This window comes from Callithrix jacchus, chromosome 6, assembly GCF_049354715.1.
Source record: "Callithrix jacchus isolate 240 chromosome 6, calJac240_pri, whole genome shotgun sequence".
NCBI lineage: Eukaryota > Metazoa > Chordata > Mammalia > Primates > Cebidae > Callithrix > Callithrix jacchus.
In genome coordinates this window covers 4,323,927-4,341,155 of record NC_133507.1, presented here as the reverse complement: position 1 = coordinate 4,341,155, position 17,229 = coordinate 4,323,927, and the positions used below count along the sequence as shown (strand labels likewise).

At 53.0% G+C, this 17,229-nt stretch overlaps 1 protein-coding gene and 1 long non-coding RNA gene across 2 annotated transcripts in view; one reads left to right on the top strand and one right to left on the bottom strand.

Annotated features, from left to right (window-relative positions):
* Positions 1–1,092: 1,092 nt before the first annotated feature.
* ATP10A (ATPase phospholipid transporting 10A (putative)) overlaps positions 1,093–17,229 on the bottom strand; it is a 170,734-nt gene continuing 154,597 nt past the window's right edge. The window contains 8 exon segments of the mRNA XM_008998262.6: positions 1,093–1,446; positions 1,449–1,942; positions 2,086–2,273; positions 3,076–3,180; positions 3,259–3,339; positions 6,072–6,272; positions 10,658–10,783; positions 15,476–15,552. Of these exon segments, the coding sequence (XP_008996510.5) occupies positions 1,322–1,446; positions 1,449–1,942; positions 2,086–2,273; positions 3,076–3,180; positions 3,259–3,339; positions 6,072–6,272; positions 10,658–10,783; positions 15,476–15,552 (1,397 nt within the window). The 3' untranslated portion in view covers positions 1,093–1,321.
* LOC144582952 (uncharacterized) lies at positions 10,671–11,901 on the top strand. Its single transcript, XR_013536513.1, has 2 exons — positions 10,671–10,835; positions 11,372–11,901. It is a non-coding gene; the product is annotated as an uncharacterized LOC144582952 (long non-coding RNA).

Here is a 17,229-nt window from a genome sequence, read left to right as displayed (position 1 = left end):
GCGCAGGTCTGAGTTGCTGAGTCCAGGCACTGTCTCTCGGGACCTGCACTGAGCCCGTGCCTGCTTTTCTGCTTCACTGGAATGAGGTGCACTTTCTGTGGCTTGCAGTGGCCACACACACCTAGGAACGGGCCGTTCTTTCCTGTTGCGCTGAGCTTGGGAATCTCCTTGTCCTCAGAGCCTCTGCCCTCTCTGCATTGCTGTCCTTGAACACAGGTGTTTAAAGCAGCTCTGGGGCCCACACAGCAGGGAGTACGCCCCTCCCAGCCCCGTGCTGAGCAGAGCCAGCACCTGAGAACTGTGTGACGAAGCAGCGGGATGGGCTCAGGGAAGGTCAGGCCGTGTCACCATCTTGGATTGTCATCCTTTCTCTCCTTCCTCTTCTAGTTTTAGATGAACGAACTGATGGCTCATTAGAAAAATGCCCGAAGACGGTCAAGCTCCTTGGCACTGGCGCTGATGGCCTGGGGCAGGGGCCGGCGGCACAGCCACCAAGGCGGGGCGCTGATGGCCTGGGGCAGGGGCCGGCGGCACAGCCACCACGGAGTGTGCCACAGGCTTTCTTCATGGGCTCCAAAAAGACTTGCTTTAGGGAAGTGTCTTCAGATCATACCCTATGAGGTCACATAGGAACCATTTCATACAACAGTGGGAAGTGGACCCACTCTTTTTGCAAAGTGAAGGCTGCTTATTGCTTGTTATGATTTAACAGGCAAAATACCACACTGGGGTTGTAATTCCTACAAGATGGCCTCCCTGAAATGCCTACACGGAACGGGATGCTGGGACGCACTCACCCGTGAATTTCTCTTGAGGTCCCCCTTCCCTCACCCGGTTGAAGCAGAGCCCACCAGCCCTCCCTTGTCGCCTCGGTGGGACTGGAAGCCGTGGGGACTCTGCCTCTGGGGGCCCCGTGCTCTGCCCTCGGCCATCTCTGCTGGCTGCTCCCCGGGCTGCGTCCCTGCCTGCGTTCACTATGAGCTGCGTCACGTTTCTACTCAGGGACGGCAAGCTCATGCATGTCGAGGAAAACGGGGCATACTACTTGTTCCTAAAAATGAGATGAAAAAATAAATCTGAACACTTCTCAAGTGTCGCTCTTCTTTAAACTTTTATATATGTTAAAGCTCTTCTTTTTCTGTTCAATATACTCTACTTAGAACTTTAAAAAATAAACTTTCTTTTTTGGTACCTCTAGTTCCCTGTATTAGCCTTGGAAACATTTAGAAACACATTCCCTAGAACTCTTCTGTGCAAATAATACACATAAATAATATTAACATCTATGTTGCATGTATAGACAAAGGCTACTTCAAGGTTTTCACTGCGACCGCCTTGCAGGTGCGCCTAGAAGTAGTTCGTGGCCTGGGCCCTGAAGTCCTGGTCGACCTGGGCGGGGCTGGACAGGAAGTCCACGTCCCGCTTGTCCACGTGCAGGCTGCTCCGGGAGAACTGTAAGACACTCCCCAGCCTGCTGACCAGCGACAAGGAGGAAATCCAGTTGACTGAGCTGAAGGTGGGCAGGCTGAAGAGGGAAGACAGCGGGGAGGCCCTGCCGGTGTTGGCAGCTCTCACCTTGGGCTCCTTGGGACACCCTCCCGGGGCAGCCTCCCCCGGTGTGGAGGTCCTGGGGGCCCGCGCGCTCAGCCCCTCCAGCAGGGGGTGGTCCCTCAGTGGCACGCTCACATCCACCGCGCTGGGCTCCCCACTGGCCTCCGGGGAGCAGGCCGGCCGCTGTGTGTGCCAAGAAGGCTGGGACAGGGGCACAGAGGTCTGGATGGTCCTCCCTTCTGTGTGCTCGGTTCCCGGGTCCCTTGGGAGGCATCCCCAAGCAAAGGTCTCTTTGGGAGCGTTGAGTCTCCTGGGGGACTTCCTGGCCGACTGACGTGCCAGCTGCAGGTGGGTGGGGAAAAGGCTCCCCTGGAGGGATTTGAAAAACAATCTAGAAAGAGCACATTGAAAGAAAAGTTAGATATTCCGTGGGTGGTGTCTTTGAGCTTCCAGAGACCCACACACAGCAGAAGCAATGTCACTGCTGTCCCGGCTTGCTCGGGGCTCAGGGCGGCATCCCACTCCGACACGCACCTGGGCAGCAACGCAGCGACAGGCGTCACCAGGCAAGTCAAGTAAAACACTGGGTCGCCCAGTAAGGCTTGTATTGTCCAGTAAGGGTTGGACGGAGGAAAGCACGTGGCACAAGAAGCGTTGTAAATCAAAGCCACGGTGAAAAACAAGAGGACACTGAAGCCACACGTTATCCAGTTGAGCCAGGTCTGAGGGGGAATGAGAAAGGGCATTTATTGACTTATTTATGCATTTAAAAACTGTATTATACTTTAAGTTCTGGGGTACATGCAATGTACCCAGCATCCCAGCAATGGGATTGCTGGGTCAATTGGAATTTCTATTTCTAGATCCTTGAGGAATCGCCACACTCTCTTCCACAATGGTTGCACTAATTTACACTCCCACCAGCAGTGTAAAAGTGTTCCTATTTCTCCACATCCTCTCCAGCATCTGTTGTCTCCTGATTTTTTCATGATCGCTGTTCTGAGTGGCGTGAGATGGTTTCTCAATGCAGTTTGATTTGCACGAGAAAGGGCCTAAAAGTGGCAACAATGACGATTCCAAACATGCGCCAGTCATCAATGAGCGGGCATGCTGTTCTGAGGCCTCCAGATGGACGCACCGCGGGCTATGACACGGGTAACCGGTGGGCTCAGTGAGGCCCCTGGAACCCTGGACCGCCCTGGGAGATACACGGGAGGTGAGATGGAGTCAGGGTTGTGAGGGCGAGACAGGAGAGAATGCGGTGGCAGAGGAGGAAGAGAGGCGGGAAGGAGAGGAGCACGGCTGGGGAAGTATGGGCATCAGGCTGCAGTGCTCCCCTTGCCACGGGTCTCCCCACACCACGAGGCTCAGGAATGTGTCATTTTCCTTCTCGTCACACTGAGCTCAGCTTTGCAGTCTCCCGTCCACTCCAGACCACCTCCCAGTCTTCAGGAAGCTGCAGGGAAGTGTGGGGTAGGCGGTATCGGGGCCACGTGGCAGAAGGGCCACGCAGGCGGCTCTTACCCAGGTTCTGGTTTCAATGCCCAGGTGGAGCAGGAAGGTGAGCAGCGCGATGGTCGTGATGGGGGTCCCCCAGGTAAACAGGTCTACGTTCGAGTCGTAGTAGGCCTGAAAGAGAGCGGGGTCCTGGGTCTGGAGGTCCCCGGATGCAGCTGGTAAGAAGAGCTCCGCCCAGGACCAACTTACCAGGTAAGGGATGAAAAAACAAACCAGGCTCTGGAAGGCAGCGTCCGCCATGTTAAACCAGAATGTTCGCGGCCGGTATTCCTGGGACACAGAAAGAGTCGGTGACATTCTGGGGGAGTGCTGGCATCCTCCGGGAAAGCGGTGGGAAGAACAATGGAATCACTTGTGTTAAAAACAACCACAAGAAAAACCCACCCTGAGGAAGAGAGCTGGGAAAGGCCACAGACAGAGGGTCCTCATGCACAAATGCCTGACAGCAAAAACTGTCACAGCCACAAAATATACAATCCTCCAAGGACGTGTGCCCAGCAACTGTCCGTCCAAACTCAACAGGCACCATCTCTGTCATTTATCCGTGTAGCCAAGGAAAGAGCATCTCAAAACAATCGTCATCATTTTTTTATTTTGAGACGGAGTTTCGCTCTTGTCACCCAGGCTGGAGTGCAATGGTGCAATCTCGGCTCACCGCAGCCTCCACCTCCTGGGTTCAGGCAATTCTCCTGCCTCAGCCTCCTGAGTAGCTGGGATTACAGGCACGCGCCACCATGCCCAGCTAATTTTTGTAGTTTTAGTAGAGACGGGGTTTCACCATGTTGACCAGGATGGTCTCGATCTCTTGACCTCGTGATCCACCCGCCTCGGCCTCCCAAAGTGCTGGGATTACAGGTGTGAGCCACTGCGCCCGGCCCCAACAATCATGATTTTTTTCCCCTTTAAATACATTTGTCTTCCTTTACCTCCCTGAACACCCACACAGTTGACCACGGCACACACCTTCCTATTGCGGTGCCCCATTTCCGAATAGACACCGTTCTCTTTTAGAGCCCCTCTCTGTTTGCTATTTAGGTTGATGGTTCAAATGACATTTCCTAGGATGCTACACAGAAGTTAACGCACAAGACAAGCACCCCAGGAAAACTCTCTCAGGACTCCTGGAGGCGCAAAGCCCTCCCAAACACTCGGGAAGCCCTCTGCAGCTGAGCCTCCCTGGGAACACCCGCCCCAGCAAGGCGAGCTTCCGGAGCTCCAGGTCCACAGTCAAACGACAGAACCGCTTTCTATGTCTCCCCAGGGGAACACGTCTCTCAAGTAGAAGCAGCACCTGAAATTCCGGGCATTCTCCCCCAGGGTGAGCCCTTCTGTTCCTCCACATTTACCACGTTCCGCCTGTCTTGGTGGTGTGTCCCTTAGAATGTTTAAGAGTGAGACTTGGCCGGGCGTGGTGGCTCACGCCTGTAATCCCAGCACTTTGGGAGGCCGAGGCGGGTGGATCACAAGGTCAAGAGATCGAGACCATCCCGGTCAACATGGTGAAACCCTGTCTCTACTAAAAATACAAAAAATCAGCTGGGCATGGTGGCGCGTGCCTGTAATCCCAGCTACTTGGGAGACTGAGGCAGGAGAATTGCCTGAACCCAGGAGGCGGAGGTTGCTGTGAGCCGAGATCACGCCATTGCATTCCAGCCTGGGTAACAAGAGCGAAACTCTGTCTCAAAAAAAAAAAAAAAAAAGTGAGTCTTCACTTTCAAAGTCACACGATGGATATGCCCCAATGTTAAAAGCGAAAAGCCATCTCCCCAGGGGCAGAAATGAAAATAACCCTGATAGAGATGAATAGAGTCTCTGTTACCCAGGTGACCAAATGTGTCTTTGACCCTGCCAAGTCCCAGAGCAGCTGGCACGGGACCTGCAGGCAGTGCAGATGGGGAAGAAGCTCTGACTGAGACTTAGGGAAAGTGTGGCCAGGCTCTTCCTGTGGGCCACCTAATTCCACAGGACAGGACGCACTCCCAGCATCTCTGTCCCACAGCTGGCCAAGGAGGCTGAGACCTGGCCCAGGATGGGAATTCCCCCAAAGCCACAGCTAGCAAGCAGAAGCTCTGCTCCCCTGCCTGGCCCCCCACCTCCCAGCACCCCATGCATGTGGCCTGCTTCTGAGGCACTGAGCATTCACAGAGGTGGCTGGCCAGGGGATGTTAACCCATCCGTGAATGAATGTGGAATTAGGGATTCTTGAGAAGAAATGAGACTGCATGTTCTTTTTGCCCACACGGACTATCTCAAAGCAAAGCAAAGCACTTACCGTTGACTTTCATGGCCGGCTACAAACAGCGGGCCATCAGTGTGCCGATCTATGTGGTGTATTCATGTCAATATGTGTTTAAATCTATCTGCTCTTCCTTTTTTTTTTTTGAGACGGAGTTTCACTCTTGTTACCCAGGCTGGAGTGCAATGGCGCGATCTCGGCTCACCGCAACCTCCGCCTCCTGGGTTCAGGCAATTCTCCTGCCTCAGCCTCCCAAGTACCTGGATTACAGGCACGCGCCACCATGCCCAGCTAATTTTTTGTATTTTTAATAGAGACGGGGTTTCACCATGTTGACCAGGATGGTCTCGATCTCTTGACCTCGTGATCCACCCTCCTCGGCCTCCCAAAGTGCTGGGATTACAGGCTTGAGCCACCGCGCCTGGCCCTATTTGCTCTTTCAATGGCTCGGTAGCTTTTTGTTAATTGGTTGGTTTCATTGATTCCCATTCATAATAAATCACATGTTCTTGGTGGCTTTAGGAAAATCCCCCTCCAGCCTCAGTGACGCCCTGTGACTGACTTGGACTCTGGGCTTTTCTTTGGCTCCTGGAGACTCGTGGAGGGGACAGTTTCGCCACGGCCAAGCAGAGAGCAGCCCTTTTCCTCCTTCCTCAGAATGCTGAATTCCAGCATTTTAGTTGGTCCAGGCTGTCCGTGTAAAGGGAGGCTGAACGTGGAGGGCGGAGCTCAGGAGGTGAGAGGCGGAGACGCAGGGGAGCTTTACCTGCATGTTCTGGCCGCTCTTGTAGAGCTGCGGCCTGGTCAGCAGCGTGTCTGCCGGCACGTCCCTGTCCAGCACCCCAGTCACGAGCTGCGGCAGCGATGAGAAGAGCAGATTGAAGAAGATGAGATACCACTGGTCAATCATGGCAGAGGCAGAGAAGCCACAGAAAAACTGGAACCAGAACAGCAGGCCCACGAACATCTGCAATCACGAAAGGAAGAACAAGAGCAGGTGGGTCGTCAGCCACCGCTGAGGATTCTCATCCGAGGGTGCCGACAGGCCCGCAGAGTTTCACTGCCAAGATGAACTGTATGGGCAGTGAGTTCTTCCACTGCCAGCCCTGACCTTGAGCCCTGCTGTCAGCCTCTGCTTCTCCTCCTTCCTCCTCATTCCCTGAAGCAAGAAGACCTGGCAGTGGGAATTGGGGATTCCCAGGAGCAGCCCTTGCAGGGATGAGGTTTGTGTTGGCAAGCTCTGGATCATTAGCAGAAAACACAATCAGGGTTTCACAGGGGTCTAGGGCTGCTCACGCTTCAAGAAGGCCAGTTGGGTCTGGGCTGTGGCTTCGTCCCTGGCAGCCCTCCTCTGTGACCCCAGACAAAGCCCACCTGTGGCTATACCTGCTCCTATCTCCTCTTTAGTGACCTGGCATACTCTCTGAGGAGGCGCTGTGGACAATGACTGACTCCCACTGAGAGAAGACACACAGACGTACAATAGCAACGCCAATGACCTCATCAACATTGCTGCCCTGAGCTGACTGGCCATGGGGACCTCCGCTGCGGAGAGCGGGAGAGGCTTCGTCTCCGATCCTCCCAGGAACAGCCACCCGGCTCAGCAGTGGGATTCAGGGAGGTGGAACAGCCGCCTCCGGCACCTGCTACGTGGCATGGGGGCAGGGTCGGGTCTCTTCTCACTACTGCTAGATCCCTGAGTATCAGCGGCCTGTGCTTTATAGGGTGGGCATGACAGTTTAGTGACTGCAAAGTGCTCTAACACTCATGAGCTGTGCAGCTGAGCACAGAGCGTGAACCCCTCAGCCTCGCTCTCCTTCTTCACGACATGAGCATACCAGTGACACTCAGCCAGTGCACCTGCTGTGGGCATTAAGGGACCCAATGCACTTAGAGTTCTCAGCGGAGTCCCTGGTGAGCTACGGTGCTCACCGATGGTGCGGTGGGGAGTGGGATGGTTAGTTCTCTTGTTTGGGGCTAAGGCAGGATGACTGCTCTTACCCCACATACAGAGAGGGAACCTGAGGTTCCAAGACGTCAGATGACTTGGCCGAGGTCATGGTGTGAGAAAGGAACCCAGCTCGTTCAACCGCGATGGGTCTTGGCCTGGAGGGCAGGCAAAGTCCCGCAGGGAACTCTGAGGCCACACAGTCCTCCTCTGCCGGGCGCCGCCAAGCCTCGGCTTGGTGCTGGAGCTCCAACTAGTTACCCTTCTGACCCTGACTCAGCCACTTCCCCTCCCTGAGCCTTTGGTTTCTTGACCTGGAAGTGACTCGTGAAGATCACAAGAAACGGGGGTTTATGTTGAAATAACCGACCATGCACATAGCCTCCAAGTCCTGTGTCAGACACGATTTAAATGTCCGCACATGCAGCCTCCCCTACACGCTGGGAACTAACGTTTGGCTTTTATTCTGACTTTTTCCCTTCTGCGCTCCCACGCTGGCTGTCACTCACTCACCCCCACAGGCTCGGCCCAGTGAGTCACCGGTGAGCAAATGCAGTAAGAAAAGAGGAAGATAAGTACTTAGATAATTGAGATTTTTTTTCCTGTAGTACCAAAAAGCTTTCTTCCCAAACCACTGTTACCATGGAAACTTCCCTTCTCTGCTTTTTATTGAAAAGAAAGGCCAACTTATTCCTAAAACTGATGAATTTCTCATTTCAGGAGGCAGAGCGATCATCCTCGACCTCCTTGCTTAGATGAATGCTTGTTAACAAAGGTCTTGCGTTTTTACGGAATAAAGACAGGTGCCCTCTTCTCCTTTCTGTACCCTTCAATGAGGAGGGCCTCATCGCAGCAGACAGTGGCCATCTCAGTGGCAATCTCAGGTGGCCGCTAGCGCCTTTGTTTGGATCTGAAATGTTTCATGATTTGGCCTACATGATTCTCGCCCTTCCTTCAATCGGAGACATTTTTACTTGGAATTAGACATCAGCTGGCTCAACTCACATGCTTTGTTTTTAAGACTTAAAAGAAGCTTGGGCCTGGTGGTTCATGCCTGTATTCCCTCACTCTGGGAGGCAGAGATGGGGAGGACAGCTTGAGGCCAGGAGTTTGATACCGGCCTGGGCAGCATAGTGACACCCTGTTTCTACAAAACAGAAAAAAATTAGCTGCCATGGTGGCCTGTAGTCCCAGCTACTCAGGATGCTGAGGCAGAGGGCTTGCCTGAGCCTAGGAGTTTGAGGATACAGTATCGTGGCGCCACTGCATTCCAACCTCAGCCACAGAATCAGACCTTGTCTTTGATAAAAAACAACCCCAAGGCAGGAATTAACTTGCTCAAGATCTCACAGCTACCAAGTGATGGAAATGGGGCTTGGATTCTGTCCCACCCACCCCCACTCACCCCTCCACTCCTTCAGGGGCTGAGAACCTCTAGGCTTGCAACTGTGCATGACAGGCGTCAAAGCGCTGGGGGTTCAGTGCCAGGGCTGGGAGGAAGATCCCGGGAGCGTGTGACACAGCCCTGCTCGGATAGAGTCCCAGGCACAACCTAATGTGAATTAATGTTTGGGACCAAACCTATCAAGTGAAACGTGCCCTGACTGGCTCTGAGCATCTGTATGCATTTGCTAGAAAATGCTCTGAAAGATGGGGGTGGAGGCTGGGAAAGAAAGGCCGGTGTAGCCACCAGAAAAACAATTAAGAACATGGGGAGGCCGGGTGCGGTGGCTCACACCTATAATCCCAGCACTTTGGGAGGCCGAGGCAGGTGGATCACGAGGTCAAGAGATGGAGACCATCCTGGTCAACATGGTGAAACCCCGTCTCTACTAAAAATACAAAAAATTAGCTGGGCATGGTGGCGCGTGCCTGTAATCCCAGCTACTCGGGAGGCTGAGGCAGGAGAATTGCCTGAACCCAGGAGGCGGAGGTTGCGGTGAGCCGAGATGGCGCCATTGCACTCCAGCCTGGGTAACAAGAGCGAAACTCCGTCTCAAAAAAAAAAAAAAAAAAAAAATGGGGAACCAGCCTGGGCAACGTAGTGAGACCACGTGTCTATGAAATGAAAAAAATTAAATGGGCATGGTGGTGCGCACCTGTAGTTCCGGCTGCTTGAGAGGCTGAGGCTGGAAGATCACTTGAGCCCAGGAGGTTGAGGCTGCAGTGAACTATGATGGGGCCACTGCATTCCAGCCTGAGACCCTGTCTCAAAAACCAAAAATAAAAATAAAAAGAACATGAACAACCGATGACAATTTAGAGCTAGCTAACGTGGAGACTTTTTATAGGGAGCTGGAAAAAGAATACTCCTTTTGTTCTTTTTCAGAAAATAACCTTGATAACCAGAAAATAACAGGGGCTCTGGTGTTTAGCCAGGTAGATTTATGGGCCACCCTGGAAGATCACTTAAACCCAAGAGTTTTTTTCTCCTTGTTTGTACATTCAGCCAAAAGCAGCAGCAGCCTAGCAACTCCTCAAAGTCTAGAAATCCCTTGTAAATGGGCAGAACGCTGAGGCGGCCACGTGGTCCACCCTGCAGGGCCGTGGAGCAGCCCATCTGCCAGAGAAGCCTGATGAGGGAAGAGAGAGTCCAGCGTGAAGATGCACATGAAACGCCCAGGCTGTATTCAGAGCCCCGGCAGAGACAGAATGTCCGCGGCCAGTCTGCCCTGGCCGTGACTTTACCGCAGGGTCAGTTCAGCTACAGCCCGAGCTCACCGAGAGGGGAGCGTCTGCTCTGCCAACTGGGGAGGTGGGAGAGGGTGGGCAGGCCGGATGGGCAGTCCCTTCCTGCTGGGTCCCAGCCTCCCTGACCTGGGGGCTCGCTGCCTGTCCTGGTGTCATGTGTCCCAGCAGAGGCCATTCAGTATGGGAATCAGAGTGGGGCGAAATTCCCTTATTCCGATCCCAGACCACAAATGCACTTGTACTTATCCTTGGGTATTTCCCATCTCTAGAGAAAATGCCGATTAGAGGACTCCTGTTTGGGGACATCTCAGCAGCATGCTCCCAAGACATCTGTGGACACAGTGGTTAGGAGTCTGGGAGCCGGAGCTGGGTGGCCTGGGGTGAACGCAGCTTTGAAGGGTCACCAGCTATGTGACCCTGTGCAAACTGCCAGGCTCACAGTTACGCCCCTTGTCACTGCAGCCGGCAGTGGGCTTGCTAGTGTGAGCCACCTGTTTCCACCACCTCTCCGTAAAGACGCAGCTGCTCTCATGCCCCTGAATTAGACTCGGCACCTACAGGGTGCAGAGCCAGCCCAGGACAGGGGACACTCACACAGGCAAGGAGGATGGAGTAGACGGGAGGCTGTGGACAGCCTGCTGTCCTCATTCGGGCGATGGCCCTAAGACCTGACCTTCCAATCCCAGAACTCTACCCAGGCATCCAATACCTACTGTGTTTTTGTAGAAGAAGTACAGCACCATGTTGGCAAGTCGGGAGTAGCACCAATGCCCGTGAACCATCAGCAACCTCTCCAGGTATTGGAATCTCGGCACCGCAAAGTCGCTGGCCATCACTGCCTTCAAAGGAAGAGGGATTCCTGTTACTGGTGACGCACGCCCGCTGTGAGAGGTAAATGACAGAGAAGGAACGTTTCCGTTCTGAACACAGGGTGACTGTGGCTGGCCAGGTCTGCACGCTGTCGTCTCCCTCAGCATTGCCTTCCGTTCCAAGAGAGGCAGTCTTGCCCCACATGCCAGTTCAGGGATGTCACTTTTTTTTTTAATTGAGAAGGAGTTTCGCTCTTGTTACCCAGGCTGGAGTGCAATGGCGCGATCTCGGCTCACCGCAACCACCGCCTCCTGGGTTCAGGCAATTCTCCTGCCTCAGCCTCCCGAGTAGCTGGGATTACAGACACGTGCCACCATGCCCAGCTAATTTTTTGTATTTTTAGTAGAGATGGGGTTTCACCATGATGACCAGGATGGTCTCGATCTCTTGACCTCGTGATCCGCCTCAGCCTCCCAAAGTGCTGGGATTACAGGCTTCAGCCACCGCACCCGGCTCAAGTGACAGGGATGTCACTTTTTAGGATTCATTTAAGCTTTCAAATATGCGTCATTAGTGGGGTTTAAAAGGTTTTCCTTTTCCTGCTGTTTTCTCAACAGGTCAAAAGACACAAAGCTGCGTGGAGTTTACCTGCCTTTCTCCACACCTGGATGTCACTTTCCTCTAAATCTATCCACAATCTCAACCCAAGGATGACCCAAAGCTGCTCCTTCCATCTGTACAGATGTTCCCCTGTCCCGGGAGGTGCATGTTGGGCTGTTCTCCCCAGCAGCCTTGGTGATGGGCAAGGCCAGGCTCGGGGCTCCAATGGCCTCCCACATCCTCCCATCCCAGGACGCTGGGGCAGGCAGGCAGAGTCGGAGTGCAGAGGACAAGTTTCCTCCACGGACAGGCAGGGCTCTGCCATGGAAGCATGACCTGCGGGTCATCGAGCCTGGTACTTACACAATGAAGCCAAGTAGGCTGGAAAATGCCATCAACGTGATACTTTTTGTCCCCAGAATAACTGGAAACCCACCATACAATAATTGTTTGGAAAAAAACATCAAACAAAATGGCAGGAAAAGCTAGATTTCTGCTTATCATTAGAAGGTTATTGCACATAAAATGCCAACCTGCCTTTAACATCTGATTTCCCTGTATTCAAATCATATGTAGCAGACGGTAAAGGATGCCTCACGTGGTGTGCTTGAAATGGAATCGTGTCGCGATACACAAAACCTTAGAACATCAGTGTTGTGATCCCAGCGTGAAGGGTTTCAAAGCAAATGCCTCTCTACCTCTTCCTCTCACCACACAGGGGCTTAAAAGTCTTTTCGGGCCAGGCGCGGTGGCTCACGCCTGTACTGCCAGCACTTTGGGAGGCCGAGCTGGGAGGATCAGAAGGTTGAGAGATCGAGGCCATCCTGGCCAACATGGTGAAACCCCGTCTCTGCTAAAAATCCAAAAATTAGCTGGGCGTGGGAGTGCGCGCCTGCAATCCCAGCTATTTGGGAGGCTGAGGCAGGAGAAAGGGTTGAACCCAGGAGGTGGAGGTTGCAGTGAGCTGAGACTGAGCCACTGCACTCCAGAGCCTGGCGACAGAGCAAGACTCTGTCTCAAAAAAAAAAAAAAAAAGCTTTTCGTGTTCTGTAATTCTCTACTCATTGGTCCCACGACTCATCCTCTAAAAAATCATTTATAAGGCCCCACTGTTGCCAGGCACAAACCTGGAGAAATAGAGCATTAGACACAGTCTCCGTCCTCCCCAGAGTCAGCCTGAAAAACTCGGTCAAAAGGCACAAGTGTGAAAAGGGGCTGACGGCCTCCAGGGGCCAACTCTAAGCCGTCTTTGAAGAAGAAACCCCGTCCTTGAGAACCACAGTCAAACCCCTTCTGAGGACGCCTGGCTCACCAGCCTTCTGCGGCTCCTCCTTTCCCCAGTCCAGGCCTCAGGGGCAGTGCTTGTCCTGTTAGTGGCCTTTCCAAAGCCTCCCAGCTCACCTGGGAATTTCAGGAGAGCAGAATTGGAAATGTTGGGGTCACCGTGTACCCCTGGCTCCCAGCCAGTCTTGGCTGTAGAGGCGCAGGACAAACTGGGTGACGCAGAAGAGCCGAGCTCACGAAGAGAGCCTCCCAGGAGCTGCGGGATCTCTTCTGCCCTTCCCGCCTCCTGCCTGGTGAGGCCTCCCCACCTGGGCTGAGCTGGGGAATGCCTACCCCTCCTGCCTGGTCCTCCACGGCTCAGCTTTGACTCAACCCCTGGGCATCTCTCTATCTCTGCATGCCACAGCTCATCTCTCAAAGGGCTCAGCAGGACTGAGTAAAATGAAGCAAAGGGATCCCAGTGCTAGAGAACCCAGGTGCATAGGACGTAAGGAAAGGTAGCAAGCCTCATCCTCAAACACATCCACGGGAGGATGTGCAGCTTTACACAGGCACAGAAGCGCCAGCAACCTCCTCCCCAGCAGCTAGGCCTGTTCAAAGCTGTGTCTCTGGGCACCTGCCCTACGGCTCAGCTGTTCCCGTCACCTGTCATTTAGAGCCCCAGAGCTTGGGGCTGGGGCTCCCACCTTGAGGCGGGGAGCAGGGGTGCCAGCTCAGGCTCCTCTCTAGCCACACACTCAACGTTCGAGTCTCTGGTCCAATAGATTTTTGCTCGTCAAGTTTCCAGCACGTGAGGCCAGTAGGTACTGCCCCCATCAGATTTTCAGTAGAAGAAACAGTGAAAACAGACACAGGGCCGAAAAAGTCAGAATGAACTGAAGTTGATCCTTGAACAACACGGGAGTTCGGGGTGCCCACCCACATTCAAAATCCACATAGAACTGACTCCCTCCAAACTTAACTACGAACGGCCTCGGGTTGATGGGAAAGCCTTACGGGTCACGGAAACGGTTGATACACAGAGTGGAATCGACATGTATTTCACACATTCATGACATACTACCTTTTCCTTTTAGAGAGAGAGAGACTGGGTCTCACTGTGTTGCCCAATCACAGCTCACCTCAGGCTCAACCTCCCAGGCTCGCGCGATCCCCCTGCCTTGGGCCCCTAAGTAGCTGGGATTACAGGCATGGGCCACCACGCTGGGCTAAGTTTTGTGTTTTTAGTAGAGACGTGGTTGCGTCATGTTGCCCCGGCTCTGGTCTTGAACTCCTGGCCTCAAGTGATCCTCCCGCCTCATCCTCCAAAAGTGCTGAAATTATAGGCATGAGCCAGCATACCGGGCCCTCTTTAATTTTTTTCGGTATTTCTAGGCTCTGTGGTTCATCTGCAAGTTTTTTCAAATCGTCACAAATCTCCAAAAAATTTTCCAAATACTTACTGAAAAATGTCCACATATAAGTGGACTCACACAGTACGGACCCACGTTGTTAAAGGGTGCACTGTGTTTTGTTCGTTTATTTAGCAATTGTTTCTTGAGCTTCCCCCTGTGCCAAGTGCCACGCCGGCACTGTGAGGAGACAAAGGTGAGTCAAACGTGAACTCCACTGTCAATTTCGTGGAGGAAGAGAAAAACGTGTGAGTAACATTACACGGAGATTCCGGTCAGATGACAGCGGGGCCGGGGGGCGTGGTAAGGGAAGGGTGGAAGACCAGCCATGACAGAACCACTGTGCGTTTAGCTTGGGACCTTCCATCTGAGGGTGGAACGTCAGCTGAAGCTATTAATGAGCTCTGCGCAGGCGTGGCACGCGGCAAGTGCCCACTAGATCATTACTGATTGAACGAATGAATCATCGAATGAATCAGCAAGTGAATAATGGTGTCAACATACTGTTTTTTTAGCCCATCTGATAAATCATTCCCTAAAATCTCCACACATGCAAAAATGTTGTGATTCAAACTCAGTCAAAAGTTGGAAACTGTGCTAATCCTAACTCCCAAAGCAGCACATTTTTTTTTTTTTTTTGAGACGGAGTTTCGCTCTTGTTACCCAGGCTGGAGTGCAATGGCGCGATCTCGGCTCACCGCAACCTCCGCCTCCTGGATTCAGGCAATTCTCCTGCCTCAGTCTCCCGAGTAGCTGGGATTACACGCACGTGCCACCATGCCCAGCTAATTTTTGTATTTTTAGTAGAGACGGGGTTTCACCATGTTGACCAGGAGGGTCTCGATCTCTTGACCTCGTGATCCACCCACCTCGGCCTCCCAAAGTGCTGGGATTACAGGCTTGAGCCACCGCGCCCGGCCAAGCAGCACATTTTTAACGAAGTCATTTGTTCAATGTCTGACTCCCAGGCCGAGCGTGAACACAGCAGCAGCAGGAAGACGCAGAGCTGACTTCCGTGTGAGTCAGGATGGTTACGTTCCACTCGTACCACGTCACTGAGTGCCACCTACCTCAAAGCCACTTGTCCAAATGGTATTGCTCAGCGTTCAGGGACAGTAAAAAGTGCCTGCTGGGACCGAGCCACCGCAAGCCAGACAGAAGGTGATGACTCGCCTTGCCTCTCTCTGAGCCACTTACTTCACAAGAATAGACTCATGACGTGGGAAGACATGCTTACTGCACATTGCTTCATAAACAGGAAGAGTGACATTCCCCTTACCTTCCACTACGGGCTTAGCAGCTCTATTGAGCATCAGCTGTATTGAGGGCAAACCCTTTAGCCTCATTCAATAGAGCCCAGAGGAAGGTGGGGACAGCCTACAGGGTGATAGGACAAGACACCAGTAGGGCTACCTGGTCCCACAGAACAGCCTGCTTGGGCTTTACCTGCATGCCCTCCTGACCGGAGATTCCCACGCCCACATCTGCCACCTGGATCATGCTGACATCATTGGCTCCGTCCCCTAGAAACAGCACAGCGGAAGAATTAAACAGCACAGAATCAAATCAATGCACTAGATTTTCCTGGGGGCCCCCATCGAACTTGGTCCTGTGAAACAGTCCTGGGGAAGCTGGGGGAAAAAGGAGTAGAGCATCCACCCTGGGAGAACAGAGTTGAGGACTCAGAAAAAGCCAGCCAGACCCGGCGACGCTTCAGAAAGCAGGCTGGGGCTGAGTGATCTGGTACGTGGTACCCGCGCTCAGTGTCACTCTTACACCAGTGAAGCCCACATCCTGCTGTCACTCTTACACAGTGTCTGGCCCACATCCCGCTGTCTGGCACAAGGAAAGATGCCAATCACCATCTTCATCATCATTAGTTACTAAACCACTCCAGCCAAGCAGCCAAGGCTAATCCCAGCCACACTTCCCCGGGGAAGTTTCTAAACTAAAGGAAGGGGCTCCCCTCAGCCCAGCACATTACAGATCTCTTCTCTGCACTCACATTGCCACAGCGTTAGCCGTTGTGCTCACTTTGGGGCCCTCTAGGGGTGCAATAAAGGAGAACTTCTCTTCATTCTGTCAATTTGTTGATAGAAAATGTTTAGGTCTGTTGCGGGGAATAGGGGAGGGACAGCCCGGGGTGGGAAGTTGGGGAGAGAGAGCATGGGGAGAAATGCCAGATATAGGTGAAGGGGAGGAAGGCAGCAAATCACACTGCCACCTGTGTACCTATGCAGCTACCTTGCATGTTCTTCACATGCACCCCAAAACCTAAAATGCAATTTAAAAAAATGTTTAGGAAGACAGGGCAAAAGTCAGAGCTCTGGACACCTTCGGGGAAAGGCCAGCAGAGAGTCATTGTCACTCCCTGACGGTTAACCGTTCTCGGAAGTGGGCAGCAGAGCCCAGGACGCACATCCCAAGGTGACCCAATGAAAAAAGGCGCAGATACACAAAGTTAGTGACTACAGGATGTGTCTTCCCTGTGATTTTCCTGTTCTCTGTAATGCTGAGACCAATTTAAGTGATCAGTCCATATCTATCAGCCTGGAATTCTCTGAAGCAATACAGATCTGTACAGCTTTCCCCAGAAGGTCCCATTTAAAATGAGATATAGTGTGCCACAATGCTCTCTATTACAGAGCACCAGGAACCAGGGGGAGGTCACATTGATGCTTTAACGCATTCTTTCTTTTGAGACTGGGTCTCACTCTGTCACCCAGGCTAGGTGGGAAAGTGCAGGGGTATGATCAGGGTTCACTGCAGCCTCAACCTCCTGGGCTCAAGCGATCCTCCCTCGTCAGCCTCCTGAGCTGTGATGACAGGTGCATGCCAACACAGCCAGCCAGGTTTTGTGTTTTTAGTAGAGATCGGGCTTCACCCACCATGTTGCCGCAGCTGTTTTTTCTTTTCAGAGAGCATCTCTTGCTCTGTTGCTTGGGCTGGAATGTAGGGGTGTGATCACGGTTCACTGCAGTCTCGACCTCCTGGGCTCAGGTGAGCCTCCCACCTCAGCCTCTCAAGTAGCTGGGACTGCAGGTGTGTGCCACCAAACCCAGCTTATTAAAAATAACTTTTTTATAGAGATGGGGGTCTCACTGTGTTGCCCAGGCTGGTCTCAAACTCCTTGGCTCAAGAGATCCTCCTGCCTTGGCCTCCCAAACGATTGAGATTATGTGTGAGCCACATGCCCACCT